Source organism: Kogia breviceps, chromosome 11, assembly GCF_026419965.1.
Source record: "Kogia breviceps isolate mKogBre1 chromosome 11, mKogBre1 haplotype 1, whole genome shotgun sequence".
NCBI lineage: Eukaryota > Metazoa > Chordata > Mammalia > Artiodactyla > Physeteridae > Kogia > Kogia breviceps.
The window spans coordinates 44,078,377-44,095,426 of record NC_081320.1 but is presented as its reverse complement, the minus strand read 5'-3'; the positions used below and the strand labels follow the sequence as shown (position 1 = coordinate 44,095,426).

The 17,050-nt window shown below is 35.9% G+C and overlaps 1 protein-coding gene across 11 annotated transcripts in view; it reads right to left on the bottom strand.

The window, feature by feature from the left end:
- Positions 1-710: 710 nt before the first annotated feature.
- The window catches only part of TIA1 (TIA1 cytotoxic granule associated RNA binding protein), a 30,755-nt gene continuing 14,415 nt past the window's right edge, over positions 711-17,050 (bottom strand). For 2 of the 11 annotated variants that reach the window (XM_059079817.2, XM_059079819.2), the window contains 7 exons: positions 14,380-14,455; positions 7,433-7,541; positions 6,950-7,045; positions 6,760-6,844; positions 5,893-6,016; positions 4,301-4,446; positions 711-3,381 (listed from right to left, as the gene is read on the bottom strand). In XM_059079817.2, coding sequence (XP_058935800.1) covers positions 3,255-3,381; positions 4,301-4,446; positions 5,893-6,016; positions 6,760-6,844; positions 6,950-7,045; positions 7,433-7,541; positions 14,380-14,455 — 763 coding nt within the window. In that variant the 3' untranslated portion in view covers positions 711-3,254. Of the gene's footprint in view, positions 3,382-4,300; positions 4,447-5,892; positions 6,017-6,759; positions 6,845-6,949; positions 7,046-7,299; positions 7,542-14,370; positions 14,456-15,169; positions 15,236-15,307; positions 15,412-17,050 lie in introns of those variants that run through there. The other 9 variants (XM_059079818.2, XM_059079820.2, XM_067007462.1 and 6 more) reach the window with 8 other exon arrangements.

Below are 17,050 nucleotides of genomic sequence, written 5' to 3'. Positions count from 1 at the left end.
GAGTCAGAAATCTACTTTTCCCTTTTTTAGGTGAATTACTATCAGAATAACTTCAGCCTTCAACTTTAGAGACCATAGTGTAAAGTCCTATTCAACTCAGAAACATTCACATACATTTTATCTTATATTAAAATTTGTTGTTTTGGAGGTATGTTCTTTAAGTTCTAAATAGGCAAAATGCAGTGACTGGAAAAAAACGTTAACAACCCCCTACAGAAAGATTTTGTTTTTAGAAATCATCACTCTTTCATTTAAAGGGTTTGTTCTTTATTTCCTACAAACACATTTTATTTTTCCAATTCAACTGTAACCTCAAGAGCACCCTGTAGCTCTTGGTAAACTTAACTCTCTTTGTGTATGCAAACTAGTCCTTATCAACCACCTTCTCAAAAGTAATAGAACTCTAACACATACAAAAGGAAGCTGAGTAAGCACAGGGACAAAACAGGAGAAGAATAAAACTAGAATGTGAATCTCATTTTCAACAGGGAGAGAATATTAACAAGGAAAATGAGATCCTGATTTCATAGTGAGTTAAACCTACAGCAATTCTTTGTGGTATCAAACAGTAACCCAATGCAAACCGTGGTTTCTGAAATAAGATTAAAAAGAAATCTAACAAATACCTGAGTGAATATAACAATATGACTAGACCAAAAGAAAAAAAAAACCTCTCACACACAATAATCACTGCAAGAAGATCCCAAAGGTTATAGAAAACATAAAGGAACTTTAATATCCAAACAGTCAGGGCAAAGAATACTGGATTAATGACCCATTAAGTGTGAACCACTTTAGGTTCTTTACAGTACCAGATGTATTTTAAAGTAAAATCTGAATGCATATTGCAGAGAATGAATCCATTTAAAAAACTTTAACTTCCTTAACTGATACTAATACCAGTATGATTTTTAGACTGTAAATTTTTTAAATGATTTAACACTGAGAGTAAGATTTAAAGCAAAGTTAGCAATGTTCCTGAATTGCAAATTTGTTCAGTAGTAATAAGCCTTTGAGTAATGCTACTTTCTTCTCAAAAAGTAGTCAATGTACATTTTAGAATTGTGCAATAAGAAAATATTGGCTAATAAAAAGTGTTATTTCTTGAGATAGTCAAGATGAAAGAAAAACTATACTTTTGCTTGGATTATTTATGCCCAAATAATTTACCCTGCAATCCACAGATGTATAGGACATAAAATACTTTTGAATAAAAGTGAGGGTCCTAAAATAGGAACATAAACCAGAAGAATCTAAAAACAGCATCCTGTTATTTTATTTTTTGAGTATTTAAGCTGCTTTTGGTTGCATGCCCTGATCTGTAGAAGGTTAATTAACAAGGAAATAAAATTTCCAAGTGTTTAAAAAATTTACTCGTCTTCCATAAAGCAACTTTTAATTTATCAACACTTAGAAAATACACAGTGACTTGATGAAACATCAGTACAACTGCATAGAATTGAGCTCCAGAGAATTATACATTTATGAGCTGTCTTTCCTGGGCTCTGGTTTACAGGAGTATTGGCTTAGAGACCAGCTTAGAGTCATCTGCTCCTACCTGGAGGATACAGGCCAGGAAACTCTTAGGATTCCATGGGCCTTTTCTGTTCCTAAATAAAACACCAGGAGCTCTCTGGTCTTAAAAACAACCAAGCATCCAAATATGTATACTGGGGACCCTTCCCCTTTGTGAGTCAAAGAAGAGGAGAGTTTGTGACTTTCGCTGAAAACAAAACAAAACAAAATCTCCCACAATTCTTCTAAGAGACTGAAATATACTAGAAATTTCAAAACTAGAACAATGCCATCAAAGATTAAACCTCTTAATGCTCGGAGCCACCCCAAAATAATAAAATTGGGAACTCCAGGAAAACAGGTACCAAAAGAATCAAAGTAATGATTGCACTGAGGATTCTCCTCTTTGAAGGCTGTTTAAGGAGGTAGGATTTCACGGTTTTTTGTTTGTTTATCTTTTGGCCTCTGAACATTTAAAAAATGCTTTGCCCGGCTGGTCATTCAGGCTAATTTTGGAGTTCACAAGAAACCCCAAGCCTGACATAAGGATATTCTACAGTTTCACAGCTATCATTTGTACATATTAAAATCAAGTTGATTTACTCTTTTTGAGTAAATATAACTAGAATATGGCAAATTCATATATTTCTTTACATACAACTTTGTGTCTCAAAGTTCTTGAAAAACAAGAGCAGATGACTTTGTATTCAAAGACTACCAAAGTGTGTATTTGATATTCACATGCAAACAAAACCTTGTAAATCTCCTGTCAACTCTGCATGATGCCTTTAAGGAGGAAATGACATACAAAGTTTGCTAACTGTGCAAAATATTAAATTGCTAAAACATTTTACATAATGAAGGATACATGTAAATGTAGAAGTTGACACGTGAAATTAACATGGGTTCATAAGAACTTATCACAATTTTCTTTAGTAACAAGTTTTTGTTTTTATATTTCCTGGTACACAGCAAAGTTTATCACAGAAGATAAAAACCCTTTTAAACAAATTCAACAGGGAATTCTTGAGGCACCTTCTCATATAAAACACAAGATGAATGCAATTATCAATCCATCTGAGAAAAGTTTTCAATCTAAAGATCATTTTTTCCATTTAAGTATATTTTATAGAACTTTAATAAGGCAAGACAAATTTGTGAAAAAAATGTAGATACAAAAATGATGTAAACTAATAACTTATATTTAAAAACCCCAAAGGGAAAACAGCGGAGATGGGACAGCTCAAACAATGCCTATTTCAAAAAAACCTAAAATAGAATTGTGCATAAGCTGAAGATTACAAAGAACTTCTAGACTCTGCACAGTTTTGGTTTTCCTTTTTTCTTTTTACATCTTTATATTACATGTTTTAAATCATATCAGGAATGCAAACTAGAACTGCACACTACTTCAGTGGAAAAAAGTTCAACATTGTGCAATTTTCTGCCTCAATTTTAAAAAAGTGGCAGCAATCCCTGCATTTGTATTTGAAACAAGGATTTGAGAAACTTTATCAAAAAAGGTAATGAAGGCAAAAATTGGCAGACATCCAGCATATTGTTTCTTTTTAAAACAATGTGGATGGTAAGTAATTTCATGATTAAAAAATGAATCTTTTAAATAAATACATTGTATCTGACATTTGCACTGACTGATTTGATAAATCTTTAAGTAAACAACGGCTTCACTACACTCCCTGTAGCCTTAAGCCACTGGCTTTAGATTCTGGAGTCCTTTTTCACTGGGTTTCATACCCTGCGACTCGATACCCTGCAGGCTGATTAGGCATCATGCTGCCATTCTGTCCTGGAGGCGGCTGCACTCCATAATTTGGTCCCATCCACGGTGCAGAAGACTGTGTCTGACTGGTGGAGAACGTGAAAGAAGCAGAGGGAAGGGGAAATCCACTGGTTAAAATAAAATGTAATGCCAAGAATAAATAACACATACATGGGAAATATCCTTTTTCTTAAACCCAAACATAAGAATAATTGTTATGCCAGAGAAAGCAAAGGCAAAAGGTTTTTTCTTTTAAAAACAAGCATCCTTGTAGCTTTAATTTGTACAGTTTAATTCTGTTAGTTTAATTATAGCTAAGAAAATATCCTTTATCTATAAACATTTATTCCCTTGAACTCAGAAGAACTCATCTCTAATCTCAGAAAACTGTCCATCTGGGGTTTGACATATGTTGAACAAGCCACTACCTGGGAAACGTGATCATTTGGTATGATACGGACTTGCATTTATATTACTCAAAGAAGAAATTAAGATAATTATCAGTATATGTAAGCTCATAATTTTTTTCAACATTACAAGATTCTTTTTAATAAAAATAGCAAAGTGTTTTAATTTCCAGTTTGTTTTTCAGAAATTTAAGTAAAATTGTAATTCAGGATGTATAAAGAAGCTTTCATATAACAATGTATGAATAAACCCTCTTGCACAAAAAAAAGCATAATGAATAAAGCAACTAGGATCAAAATAACTGTATCCAATAAGCCTAGCAACTATTAAGTTCTTATTTCCTTACTTAAATATTTGTTGATTCATTGCCAAGCATTACCAAAATTCTCATAACGCTGGTTATAAATCAAGACAACACATTTCTAGGCAAAATTTTAAAGATATACACTTAAAACTATAAAGTAAAAACCTCTCTAAGTCTTTCAAAGGCTATGCTTTAGAAAGAAGGCACATTACCTACTAATTACTTAAAATCTCTTCTCAAGTTCTTGACATTTTCAAAGGCTAATAATAAAGGAAAAGAACAAGTATGCTTACTTAAATCCCTGCTGGTTCCATGGCTGGCCATACATTCCATAGGCAGGTACTTGCCAACCATTAGGCATATATTGGCCAATTTGTTGTGCATTCCCATACCACTGGCCCCACTGGCCATAAGCTTGTGGATATCCAATTTGATTCTGCTATTAAGTAAAATTGTAACAGATAATTTAATATTATTTAAAGTTATAGGTGCACATACAGTCCTAATATACCACAAGTACATAGCCATAACACATAGGGCCATCATTACAATTAAAACTAAAGGATAGGGCTTCCCCGGTAGCACAGTGGTTGAGAATCCGCCTGCTAATGCAGCGGACATAAGCTCGATCCCTGGTCTGGGAAGATCCAACATGATGCAGAGCAACTAAGCCCCGGGCGCTACAACTACTGAGCCTGTGCTCTAGAGCCTGCGTGCCACAACTACTGAGCCCGTGTGCTGCAACTACTGAAGCCTGTGTGCCTAGAGCCCGTGCTCTGCAACACGAGAAGCCACCGCAATGAGAAGCCCACGCACCTCAACAAAGAGTAGCCCCCACTTGTGGCAACTAGAGAAACCCTGTGCGCAGCAACAGACCCAACACAACCAAAAATAAATAAATAAAATAAATAAATTTATATATATATTTTTTAAAAAAACAACTAAAGGACAAAGAAAAGTTTATAAAGTCACGGCTAATAAAAAAAAAGTGAGGTTATACTACTTTAACTCTACAATGATGCTCTAAATGGCATACTCTTTGTAAGGCAGTAGGTTAGGGTTAGGGTTATTAAACTCAGGATAATGTTTAGGTGTTTTGTAAATTATCTACATGACTGTTTCCTTTAGCTAGGGAAGACAGGGAAGATAAAGACTATTTATTCCTATATTCAGTTTACTTAAGAAAAGTTATATAGTTTAGGATTTTCTTACTCCTATCTTGATGCTCCATTTCCTCATAGAAATGTTTGTGGGATCAAGTTTGAACCACTAGAACTGCCTGGAAAAACAAAGGCAGCAAAATCTGGAAGAAAATGCCAAGGTCCTAAATATATTCATAGCTTTTGTTTCAACTGAATCAAACATGCTTGTGAAGACTTCGCTGGTGGCGCAGTGGTTAAGAATCCGCCTGCCAATGCCGGGGACACAGGTTCAAGCTCTGGTCTGGGAAGATCACACATGCTGTGGAGCAACTAAGCCCATGTGCCACAACTAGTGAGCCTGTGCTCTAGAGCCTGTGAGCCACAACTACTGAGCCCATGTGCCACAACTACTGAAGCCCCCGCGCCTAGAGCCCATGCTCTGCATGCTTGTGAGTTCTCCAAATAGTATGTGAATAAATCTACTAAATATTAGAAAAAATTTAATACCCTGTTAAGTTTGTTGCAGCATTTTAAAATCCACTGTGTAAGCATGAGTCAATTGAGGTGGTCACATTCATCATGTCACCCCTGCATCCATGAACCACTACTCTGGAACCATAATACATGAAAAGCCCTTATATGCTATCATTTTAGCTAGAAGCATTAATGACGATTATCAACAATTTCATTTAAAAATACCTATTAGCCCAGCAATTACTCTGCAAAGTCAAGAACCTTCTCACCTGTTGCACGGGATTTATCATATCAAGAGTTTCTTTGCCCCAGTAGCATTTCACAACATGGCCTTCAATGGTAGTTCCATTAACAGAAACAATTGCATGTGCTGCACTTTCATGGGAATTGAACCTATTGAAAATCATATTAAGAATTACCAATATAAATTGTTTAGTATACATACAGCTGATTCACTTTGTTATACAGCAGAAACTAACACAACATTGTAAAGCAATTATACTCCAATAAAGATGTTAAAAATCTTTATTAAGATTTTTAAGATTTTTTGTTTTTTTTTAAGATTAAGGTTTTTTAATAAATAAATAGTTTAAAGTGCTTATGAATAAGACCTATTTTTAAAAATCAAACTGAGCCTGAAGTATAACAGGAACTTAATATAAAAGAATCAATAAAATGGCATATTTTCATTTTTTTTCCCCTCAAAGATCTTATAGTTCTGGGGAAACTTCTTTTAATAGAATGTTTTATTTGCCTTGTGTTGGAAGGAGGGAGCTATTTAAAAAGTGGCAAATATGATAAACACTAGAGAAATTTCTATTTCTTTATAACCAAAGTAAATTTTTCTTTTTTTTTTTTCCCCGGTACGCGGGCCTCTCACTGTTGTGGCCTCTCCCGTTGCGGAGTGCAGGCTCTGGATGTGCAGGCTCAGTGGCCATGGCCCACGGGCCCAGCCGCTCTGCAGCATGTGGGATCTTCCCGGACTGGGGCACGAACCCGTATCCCCTGCATCGGCAGGTGGACTCCCAACCACTGCGCCACCAGAGAAGACCCCAAAGTAAATTTTAAAGAAAACCACTAAGTTAAATGTTCAAAAATGATCTGGGGGGAAACGTTTTTTTAAAAACCACCCCTACCGAACAAAAGAATATCCTTTATCTGGAAAGACTCGAATTTCCATTATTTGTCCAAATGGCGAAAAAGTCTGACGCATCAGTTGTTCTGTTAGACAAAAAACAAAAATAACCCGCATTAAAATCCTACAAATACCAAGCCTTTTAGTTTAAAAATTAATCTCAAGATGCCACATAGGTAAAGCCTCCATACCTGTTAGCCCAGAAGTGACACCTCCACAATATACAGTACAGTTGCTTGGACTAGACTGATTTACGACCTCATCATATGATAGCTGTTTGGTGTTTGCTGGGGAGGAAAAATTTAATATTTTTAATTCATTAAATAAGATGTTCAGAAAGAGTAAAACAACATTAACTACACTACTGTAATGGTAATATTTACCTTGATCAAAATGCTTATTTAATACATATTACATTTGATTGAGGATTAAACCTCCCCCAAGAATGTCTAAAAATTACTCAATATTCTCTATTTAATAGGAGACTTGACATTAGAGATATAATTTATTATTTATAATTACAAAAATGAAAACTAAGTACATTTTTGAACAGTAGTCTTGATTTGCTTCTCATCTATTTCTGCAATAAGTCTCCGGGAACAGCTCTAACATTTAAAATCTAGTGTATTTTCCTCCAAAATTCCACATTTCCTTTTCTTCTCCAATTCACCTACACTCATATGTACTCTTTGGAGCTGGAGGCTTTCGGGTTGCCCAGTTAGTTCTGATTTGTCTTCCACCAAGCCACTGGCCACCCATCTGTTGAATGGCGTTTTCAGCATCCTGTTCCACACAACATTAGAAATGACAAAGAAGCCACTATTAGTTGACGTTAAACAATTGTTAGCAATAGAGAAAACTCATGGTTGCTTTTCACAAATCTTTTTTGAATGAAATGCTTTGTGAAATACACAATATATGACAGCTTTTCTAAAACACAATGGTGCTTTTAAACTGTCTTTCTTTTACTTGGATATCAGACTTTGGGAATGTTAATCACCTGAAAGACTCGAGCCCAAAAGCCCTTATGAGGTAGCCATTGTAAAGTTCATGGAACAACCCATACTATTATGGACGAAAATTGCACTTTATACAATCCAACATGCTTTTAATGACAGTGTTTGGTTTCTCATTCATCTTACAAGTAAATACTGAACAGCTATCATGTTCTAGACAGCAGGTTAAGTGCTAGGGAAATGTTGGTCAATGAGGTAGACATGGTCTCTGCTGCCATAGAACTTACATTCTTTTGCGGGGGACAAATAAAGTAATTACAGATTGTGGTAAAAGCCATGACAGAAACAAAAGGTTGAGAGAGAATATCCCATGCTGAGATACAGGCATGGGAATCTACTTTAGAGCAGCATGATTAGGGAAAGTCTCTGAAATGACATTTAAGCTGAAATAGAGAGGAAGAGGAGCTAGAAAAGTCAAAACAGCAGGGTGTTCCTGGTAGAGGGAAAAGCACTGCAAGGTGTGTTAAGGCAGGAAAGTGTTTGGTACACATCTTAAAGAAGCATGCGAAAGATGACTAGTTTTATTGGAATGTAGTGTGCAAAAAAGGAAAAGTGCCAGAGGAAAAAATTGATTATTTTAAGAAAGATTATCATGATCCAATTTATGTTTTAAGAAGGCCATTCTTTAGAAACAATAAATGCTGGAGAGGGTGTAGAGAAAAGGGAACACTCTTGCACTGCTGGTGGGAATGTAAATTGATACAGCCACTATGGAGAACAGTATGGAGGTTCCTTAAAAAACTAAAAATAGAACTACCATACAACCCAGTGATCCCACTACTGGGCATATACCTTGAGAAAACCATAATTCAAAAAGAGTCATGTACCATAGTGTTCACTGCAGCTCTATTTACAATAGTCAGGACATGGAGGCAACCTAAGTGTCCATCATCAGATAAATGGATAAAGAAGATGTGGCACATATATACAATGGAATATTACTCAGCCATAAAAAGCAATGAAATTGAGTTATTTGTAGTGAGGTGGATGGACCTAGAGTCTGTCATACAGAGTGCAGTAAGTCAGAAAGAGAAAAACCAATGCCGTATGCTAACACATATATATATGGAATCTAAGAAAAAAAAAAAAAGTCATGAAGAGCCTAGGGGTAAGATGGGAATGGAGACGCAGACCTACTAGAGAATGGACTTGAGGATGTGGGGAGGGGGAAGGGTAGGCTGTGACAAAGTGAGAGAGTGGCATGGACATATACACACTACCAAACGTAGGATAGATAGCTAGTGGGAAGCAGCCACACAGCACAGAGAGATCAGCTTGGTGCTTTGTGACCACCTAGAAGGGTGGGATAGGGAAGGTTGGGAGGGAGGGAGATGCAAGAGGGAGGAGATATGGGAACATGTGTATATGTTTAACTGATTCACTTTGTTATAAAGCAGAAACTAACACACCACTGTAATGCAATTAAACTCCAATAAAGATGTTAAAAAAAAAAAGAAGGCCATTCTTATGGTTTTTTTTTTTTTTTTTTGGTACACAGGCCTCTCACTGTTGTGGCCTCTCCCACTGCGGAGCACAGGCTCTGAACGCGCAGGCTCAGCGGCCACGGCTCACGGGCCCGGCTGCTCCGCGGCATGTGGGATCTTCCTGGACCGGGGCACGAACCCGTGTCCCCTGCATCGGCAGGCGGACTCTCAACCACTGCGCCACCAGGGAAGCCCCCATTCTTATGGTTTTAAGAAGGAGAACAGTTTGGGGAGATAGTAAAAGGAAAAAGACACTTTATGAGACTAATGCAATATCTAGATTTAAAAAACGATAGGTGACCACGACTAATGCAATAGCAGTGGATGTAATCTAAAGGAAGAGTCAAGAGAACTGGTGGGGAGGGATCTGCACAGTAAGTCAAAGGGGAGGAATCAAAGATAATTTCTAGGTTTTGCCTGGGCAGTAGGGAGGACAGTGCTAGCATTAATGGAAATGAGAAGCCTGGGAGGGAGGAGGGCAACAAGTTTGAGGAAGAAACAAAGACGATTTAAGACACATTAAGTCTGAGATATCTGTAAGACATCTAAATGAAGACCATTTGTTAGTTAAGTGTGAAGTAAACGGAGCTGGAGATATAAGATTCAGAGTCATGAAGAAAGACTAGAGAGAAAAGAGCATCCTGGGATAGAGCCCTGAAAAACAGCAAAATCTGAAATCTGGGTAAGGGAGAGATAACTAGCTAAGGTGACTAAGAAGGAATAGCCAGAGATGAAGGAAGAAACCCTTAAAAATCTACTGTCAGAGTCAAGCAAGCAGAAGTCAAGAGGTGAACTTGAAAAGGGTAGTGCTGGTATAGAGTAAGAACAAAAGCCAGCTTAAGAGTAGACTGAAAGGGACTTCCCTGGTGGCGCAGTGGTTAAGAATCCGCCTGCCAATGCAGAAGACATGGGTTCCAGCCCTGGTCCGGGAAGATCCCACATGCCACGGAGCAACTAAGCCCATGTGCCACAACTACTGAGGCTGTGCTCTAGAGCCTGCAAGCCTAGAGCCCGTGAGCCACAACTACTGAGCCCGCGCACCTACAGCCCATGCTCTGCAACAAGAGAAGCCACAGCAATGAAAAGCCTGCGCACTGCAACGAAGAGTAGCCCCTGCTCGCTGCAACTGGAGAAAGCCCACACACAGCAATGAAGACCCAATGGAGCCCAAAATACATACATATACAAAAAAATAAATAAACTTATTAGAAAAAAGAGTAGAGTGAAAAGTAGATGGGGTTCAGCTTTGGTTTGCATATGTCAAATGTCAGCTTAAACTAGCACAAAAAAACAGGCAAACTAAAAGCTGTTCTTGAGACACATAAAAAGGAAATGCATATTCTTAAAAAAGAAAGAAATACTGCTTACCACACTAACAAGTCTGAACTCCATATGATGTTTAATCACTGTTGTGGGTTGAACTGTGTCTCTTAAATTTATATGAAGTCCTATCTACCCTGCCCCATAACTGTGAATGTGACCTTATTTGGAAATAGGGTCTTTGCAGATCTATTAGTTAAGATGAGGTCAATACAAATTAGGGTGGGCGCTTTAAGAAGGGCCGCTGTAGAAGAGGAGAAGCTAACATGGACACACATAGAGGGGAGAAGGCCATGTGAAGACCAAGGCAGAGACTGGAGTGATGCAGCTACAAGCTAAGGATACCAAGACTGCCAGTCACCACCAGAAACTAAGAAGAGGGAAAGAAGGATTATTCCACAGTCTTTTGATGGAACATGGCCATGATGACAACTTGATTTTGGACTTCTATCCTCCAGAACTTTGAAAGAATACATTTTTGTTGTTTTAAGTCATTCAGCTACTTTGATACAGCAGCCCGAGAAAACAAATACAATTACGTGCTCACAGAAGAGGGAAAATTTTTTCTGTGGGGTGTATGTGTATTGTGAGTGGGAGACAGAGAAGTGGAAGAATATGCAAACAACTCTTTTGAGAAGTTGGATTCTGAATTATTAAGAGAAATAGGGATATAGATAAGGAAGGGATATGGGGTTAAGAGACACCAGAACATGTTTTTTTGTTGATGGGAATGATTCAGTGAAGAGGGAAAGACTTATGACACAGGACAAAAGAACAAGCAGAGCACATATTATACAATTCCATTTATAAAAAATGTTTGGAACAGGGAAATCTATATAGACAGAAGGTAGATTTAATAGTTGCTCAAGGCTGAGGGGAGAGGATGTAGAAGAAAAAAGCTAGTGACTGCTAATGAGTATGTAGTTTCTTTTCAGGGTCATGAAAATATTCTAAAATTGTGGTGATAGCTGCATAACTTTGTGAATATTCTAAAAACCAATGAGTCATCATATATCTTAAATGAGTGGATTTTATGGTATGTGAATTAAAGCTCAATTAAGCTTTAGTCGGGGGAAAAAACCCAGAATAACCAAGTGATCAAAGTCCTTAAAAAGGACGGAGTGGTAGGACCCCAATCATAAGTGATTTGGTCTTTTACAGGACCTTTCCTCCACTGTAATAGGAGGAAGAGGGAGAAGGTGAGTGCATTTAATGTAGGTTTGGTAGTTGAAAGCTCAGGGAATTCCTGTATGATAGCTTCTATTTTCTCAGCTGAAGCTCAGGGTGGTGATGGAGAAAAGAGTGAGGAATATCTGAGGAGAAATGAGGGGGCATGAAATAGTTATCAAAGAACAGGAAATCAAATTTACTAGAGAAACATAGGTTTGCAAAGACAGTAACATGTACTCATCTAATGTGTGACCATTAAATTAGAAGCAAAACCATTGACTCAGTTTTTCTCTAGCAATACTCAATTACTTCAGAGTAGGCAGAGAGGCTATGTTCAACCAGTACTGGAGTTTGCCTAGCACACACAATACAGGAAGAGGCAAGAGAGCCAGGGGTAATTTCAGTCAGCGCTGTGGACCTGAGAATGCCTACCAATCACATATCCCAAATGTACAGAAACAAATATAAATTTGGGAAGATCACATTAAACCACTTACTCAAAGTTACACCTATCATATGATGATTGTAAGGATTACAATCCATCTCTGGCTAACTCCAGAGGCCACACACAGACATCGTTTCCTATCTGACTTTCATACTAAATATGCATTAAATAGTGACTTTCATATAGCAGGGGTATATATTCCATAATCTCAAATGGAAAAAAATGAACTCTTAGTCAACCCAAAGCCCTCAACCTATTTCCCCAAGTAGCACAAGACACTAATATCCTATTTATCAATCCTTTAAGGAACTCATACTAATTGTGGCTATCAATCCATTGTATGAGGTATTTTTCTACCTTTCCTAAATATATGCTGTGATTAACAGTAAAGCTTTGAGAACCAGCTACATTCTCATAGTTTGTATTTTCTTATCTCATCTTATACTTGGTAGATGGGACACATACATGACGGAGCTTTTACCCCTTCACCTCTCAATATGCTTTACAATGTGCAACTTTTCTTCTACTATACGGATTTTTCCTGACCTCTTAGGCTAACCTACTTCTTAGAAGACATTTTCACTTCATGAGAGGAAGATGATAGCTATACATTTAAACAATGTGATTGCAAGATATGATGTTACTGTGCAAATAGCGGACATACCATTACAGTGCATTCTACCCTCTTTTGCCTTAACTTACAAGCCATGTAAACATTTTTAGGGCAGATTTTTTTATTTGAAAAGTAAATTTGGGGCAAAATGGTTGCAAGCTGGCTAATATAGCAAGTATCTGGATAGTTAGAGTTCATAGGGAGGAATAACCAAACAGTTTCAATGTAAACAGACAGAGGAACTAGAAAAAAACAAGATAATTTGACACTCTTTGGCATAACTGCAAACGGGTGTATTTTTAAGACTCAGAATGTTGCTCCTAAATTTGACCTGAAGTCATCAAGAAATGATATCTATTTCAAATAATCCATTTACTAAAGTAAGAAAATCCTTTCTAAAATATATTTTATATTATCAAAATTTTTAATGGCTCATTCTAAGGCACTCTTACACAGAAAGTACAATATTTTTGTAGTAATCGTTGGCAAACAACAGTCGTAACTTAGAGGCAATACAATAAAATCTAAGGTTAATGAAACCTTAGTGTATACTCCAAGATTAGTGCATTAAATTCTTCCTACCATCCATCACTATATTTTTAGAAATGTGATATCTCTGCATTTAATTGTTTGGAACCTTGAGTTATCACACTAAAAAAATTATTTATTTGTATTTGTAAATATTTTATAAGGTTCAAACTTCAAACAGTACCATACAGATAGAAGTCTCCTGACCTGCTGCCCATATGCCTAACTCTCATTACCTACCCTCCAAACAGGAAACCCTACAAGTTTCTTGTTATCCCTGAAGGGGGAAAAGAAATCTCTCTCTCTCTCTCTCTCTCTCTCTCTCTCTCTCTCCCTTCTTTTTTACACAAAAGAGCTTTTTCACCTGACAATATACCATGGAAATCTTTCCATAACCAGTACTTACAGAGCTTCCTCATTCATTTTCTTTTTTTGTAAACAACAGCACAGTATTATATTGTATGGAGAACATACCAAAGATTTTATCCAGCCGTCACACTACATATGAGCCTTTTCCTTCTTTATACCCTCCTTTCACCTCTCATTTGACAAAATGCACTATCCTTCCTTTTCTCTGCAAAACCCAGAAATTTCAAGTCCATGCAAATTCATGTTCAGTAATGTTTACTGAATGAAGGAAATGATGAGACATTTTCAAATACATTAATATACAATTTTAAGAAAAGTTCCCACCCACTGGAACATTTTATTAGCTACTTTTGAATTACCATGGGAATATAAAACAGGGACGTAATGAATTAAATATATAAATGAGATAGTCAATATCTAACTTTGGCTGATGATTTAAACACCTCTACTTTCTATATTCTGAAAACATTTTATCAGTAGTTTGCATGCATCAGATGCTAAATAAATGCTGACTAAATGACCAAAAAGGAGAAAAAAGATATCCTCTAGTAAGGGTATTAATTATCAGTGAAATGAACAAATGGCAGATGAGGAAAATGATTAACAATCAAAACAAAATGAATATTTTTATCCTTTACTCTTAAAGCACTACACATGCACTTTTTATTTAGCTCACCCATTTGTTGAAAAAGGAGACAAAGCCATATCCCTTAGACTTTCCTGTTGCCATGTCTTTTACCACTCGGGCATCTCTGAAATCAGAAACAATCGGAAGTTTAGGTTTGCAAACTCTCCTCTGGATATCAAGTGAGAATTTCATACACAACTCATTTTCATGTTTCATCTTCATTAAAACGAACCTTTAATGCAAATTCACCTTTTATTCTATAAAATTTATCATGTATTAGCAAATGAGGCTTAATTTTATAAACATGCAAATCAATAACTTCTTAAATATATATGTATACATTGTACAGAAACTGCCTCCCACTTCAAAAAGTTTTTAAATTTTTAAATATTAAGCATGGTAAAAGCAGCTATTCACATGAATTTTACTTAACTTATAGGGTTCACAGGCACACTAAATGAATGGCTTTCTTTAACCATGCAATTTACAATTTGCTATTTGACACTATATACTTACTACCTAATCATTAAAAAATTAAAATAGAAAACTGGAAACTCAAAGAATGAAAAAGTTGTATATTCCCTAAATTAATTAAATTTTTTCACTTTCTCAGATCAGTTCATACCCCCCTTCTGGACTATGGGTAAATTTTGAGAACTTGACTTTTCAGAAATGTTAAATCATTGAAGAAAAATACTAGACACACACTTTAGTTTTATACTATATAAGAGAAGATTTTATACTAAATTCTAAAATAGCAATCATATAAGATTGATTGGAAACTATAAGATATAAAAGCAAAATTTTAAAAAGTCAGAAAGTAAAAAAGCACGCCAACATTTATCCACTGTGAACCGTAGCTTGTAGTTAGCCAGGGCAATTCTGTCCATTCTTCAGAGATACTCTGCAAAATAACCAGAGCCCTATTATTTGAGATTGAGTAAAAAACCCAGCCATGATAGCTAAAACTCCATACCTCAAAAAATTGGACTCAAATTGTGCTTCACAGGCAATCTGCTTTTAAGTTAGCCAGGTATGTCACAATGCTTGTTCTCTCAGGACACATGAACAAAACAGGCACTTTTACAACAAAAACCCAAGTCAGAAAGCCATGCAATATAATTTTATATTAAAGTATACATAAGCATATTTTGATCAATTTAGGAGTGATTTATTAAGTGTTTAGGGTCAAAATGACAAAGAGGTGATGGTGAAAGGGGAAAACTAATGCAAGCCACTTCTCAATATGTAAAATACTTATTAAAATTATCTATATGGTACACATGCATTTAATTTGTAGCCGATTCATTTCTATAGCAAAATTTGTTAGACTACCCTAAACTCAAGGAACAGGAAAAGTTTAAGCTATAGAAATTAGGGAAAGAAAGTACTGTATTTTATATACTAAATATTTTAATAGGCCAACATTTACTACACACCTTTTATAAATCAAGCACTGTTGTAGGATCTCTACGGGGAATACGTGACTATCATGAGAACCTTTCAATATATATATTTATCAACTTATCTCCTTTAATTGAAAAAAATCAGGAAATGATGCTACCAACTGAAAATAGTTCCTTCAAATTTAGAAACACTAACTCTTTGGGTAGCCTAAAGCTTAGACATTATCTCGACTGAAAATTATAAAACTTAAAGGCCTTACCAAGAAAAAATGATATATATATCAGTAATCATAGTTAACTCTAAGAAAATCTACAGACTATAATTATGATACCAACATATTTAACAAAAAGAAATTATTGATCCTTGATTAAAAAGTAATGAAATTACTAAAATTTGAATGTCATTTAACTTAAACTCACCAACTGGTAAACAATCTTTATCTAATGCCAAACTAAAATTCCCATGCTTTCAGAAAAGCTACTGCAATCAAAATCGAAATATTTAATAAAATAGCATTTAATCTGTTAAAATGTTAGAAAAGCCTTTTCTTTTTAAAGGTAGGTTTCAGGAAATGTTAGCCTTGAAATATATTTAATTCTTACTTATATCTGAAAGGATTCTCTAAGGAAGAAGCAGCAAAGATCTATATCAGAGTTCTTTAATCTTTTATGGTCCTGTGACTAATCTGAAAATAGGATAAAACTTACAAAGATACTCCACACCAAAATGAAAACAAGCATAAAACTTTGCATACAGAGATTTACAGAAATTTTGAGAGGCCAAAGGTTAAGACCTTTCCAATCTAGATATTTGAAAGCTAGCTAGAAAGCCAGCTAACCATAATCAAAGCCCTAAAACAGATTAAAAGGAACAGTCAAGAAATTAGAACTTTATTTTCCTAAAGTCAGTTCTAAGAGACAAAGAAAAATGTCACCTAACAGAGGAGTCCACTTGTAAACCCTAATCGTGTGACTGCCTTTTAAAGTTGGCCCCTTACTTATGGTCATTCCTTGGTCACTATGCATTTTCATCCTCCTACCAAGGAACTAAAACTCTTCAAACAAAAACTTCCAAAATTCAACACCAATACCACCAGCTTTTACTGTCCAGTCTCCTTCTCATCTCTGCTGTTGGTCTGTTCATCAAACCAAACCAAAGCTAACATTTCCTTTTTCCTACTCTTCTACCTGGAATAACAATAATAAAGCAACGAGAAACTCTAAAAATTTTGTTTTCTAAATTCAACGATTACTTCTAAGAAAGTGCAAACATCAACTTATTATTCTTACTCTATTACCGGCATGCTTTTCAA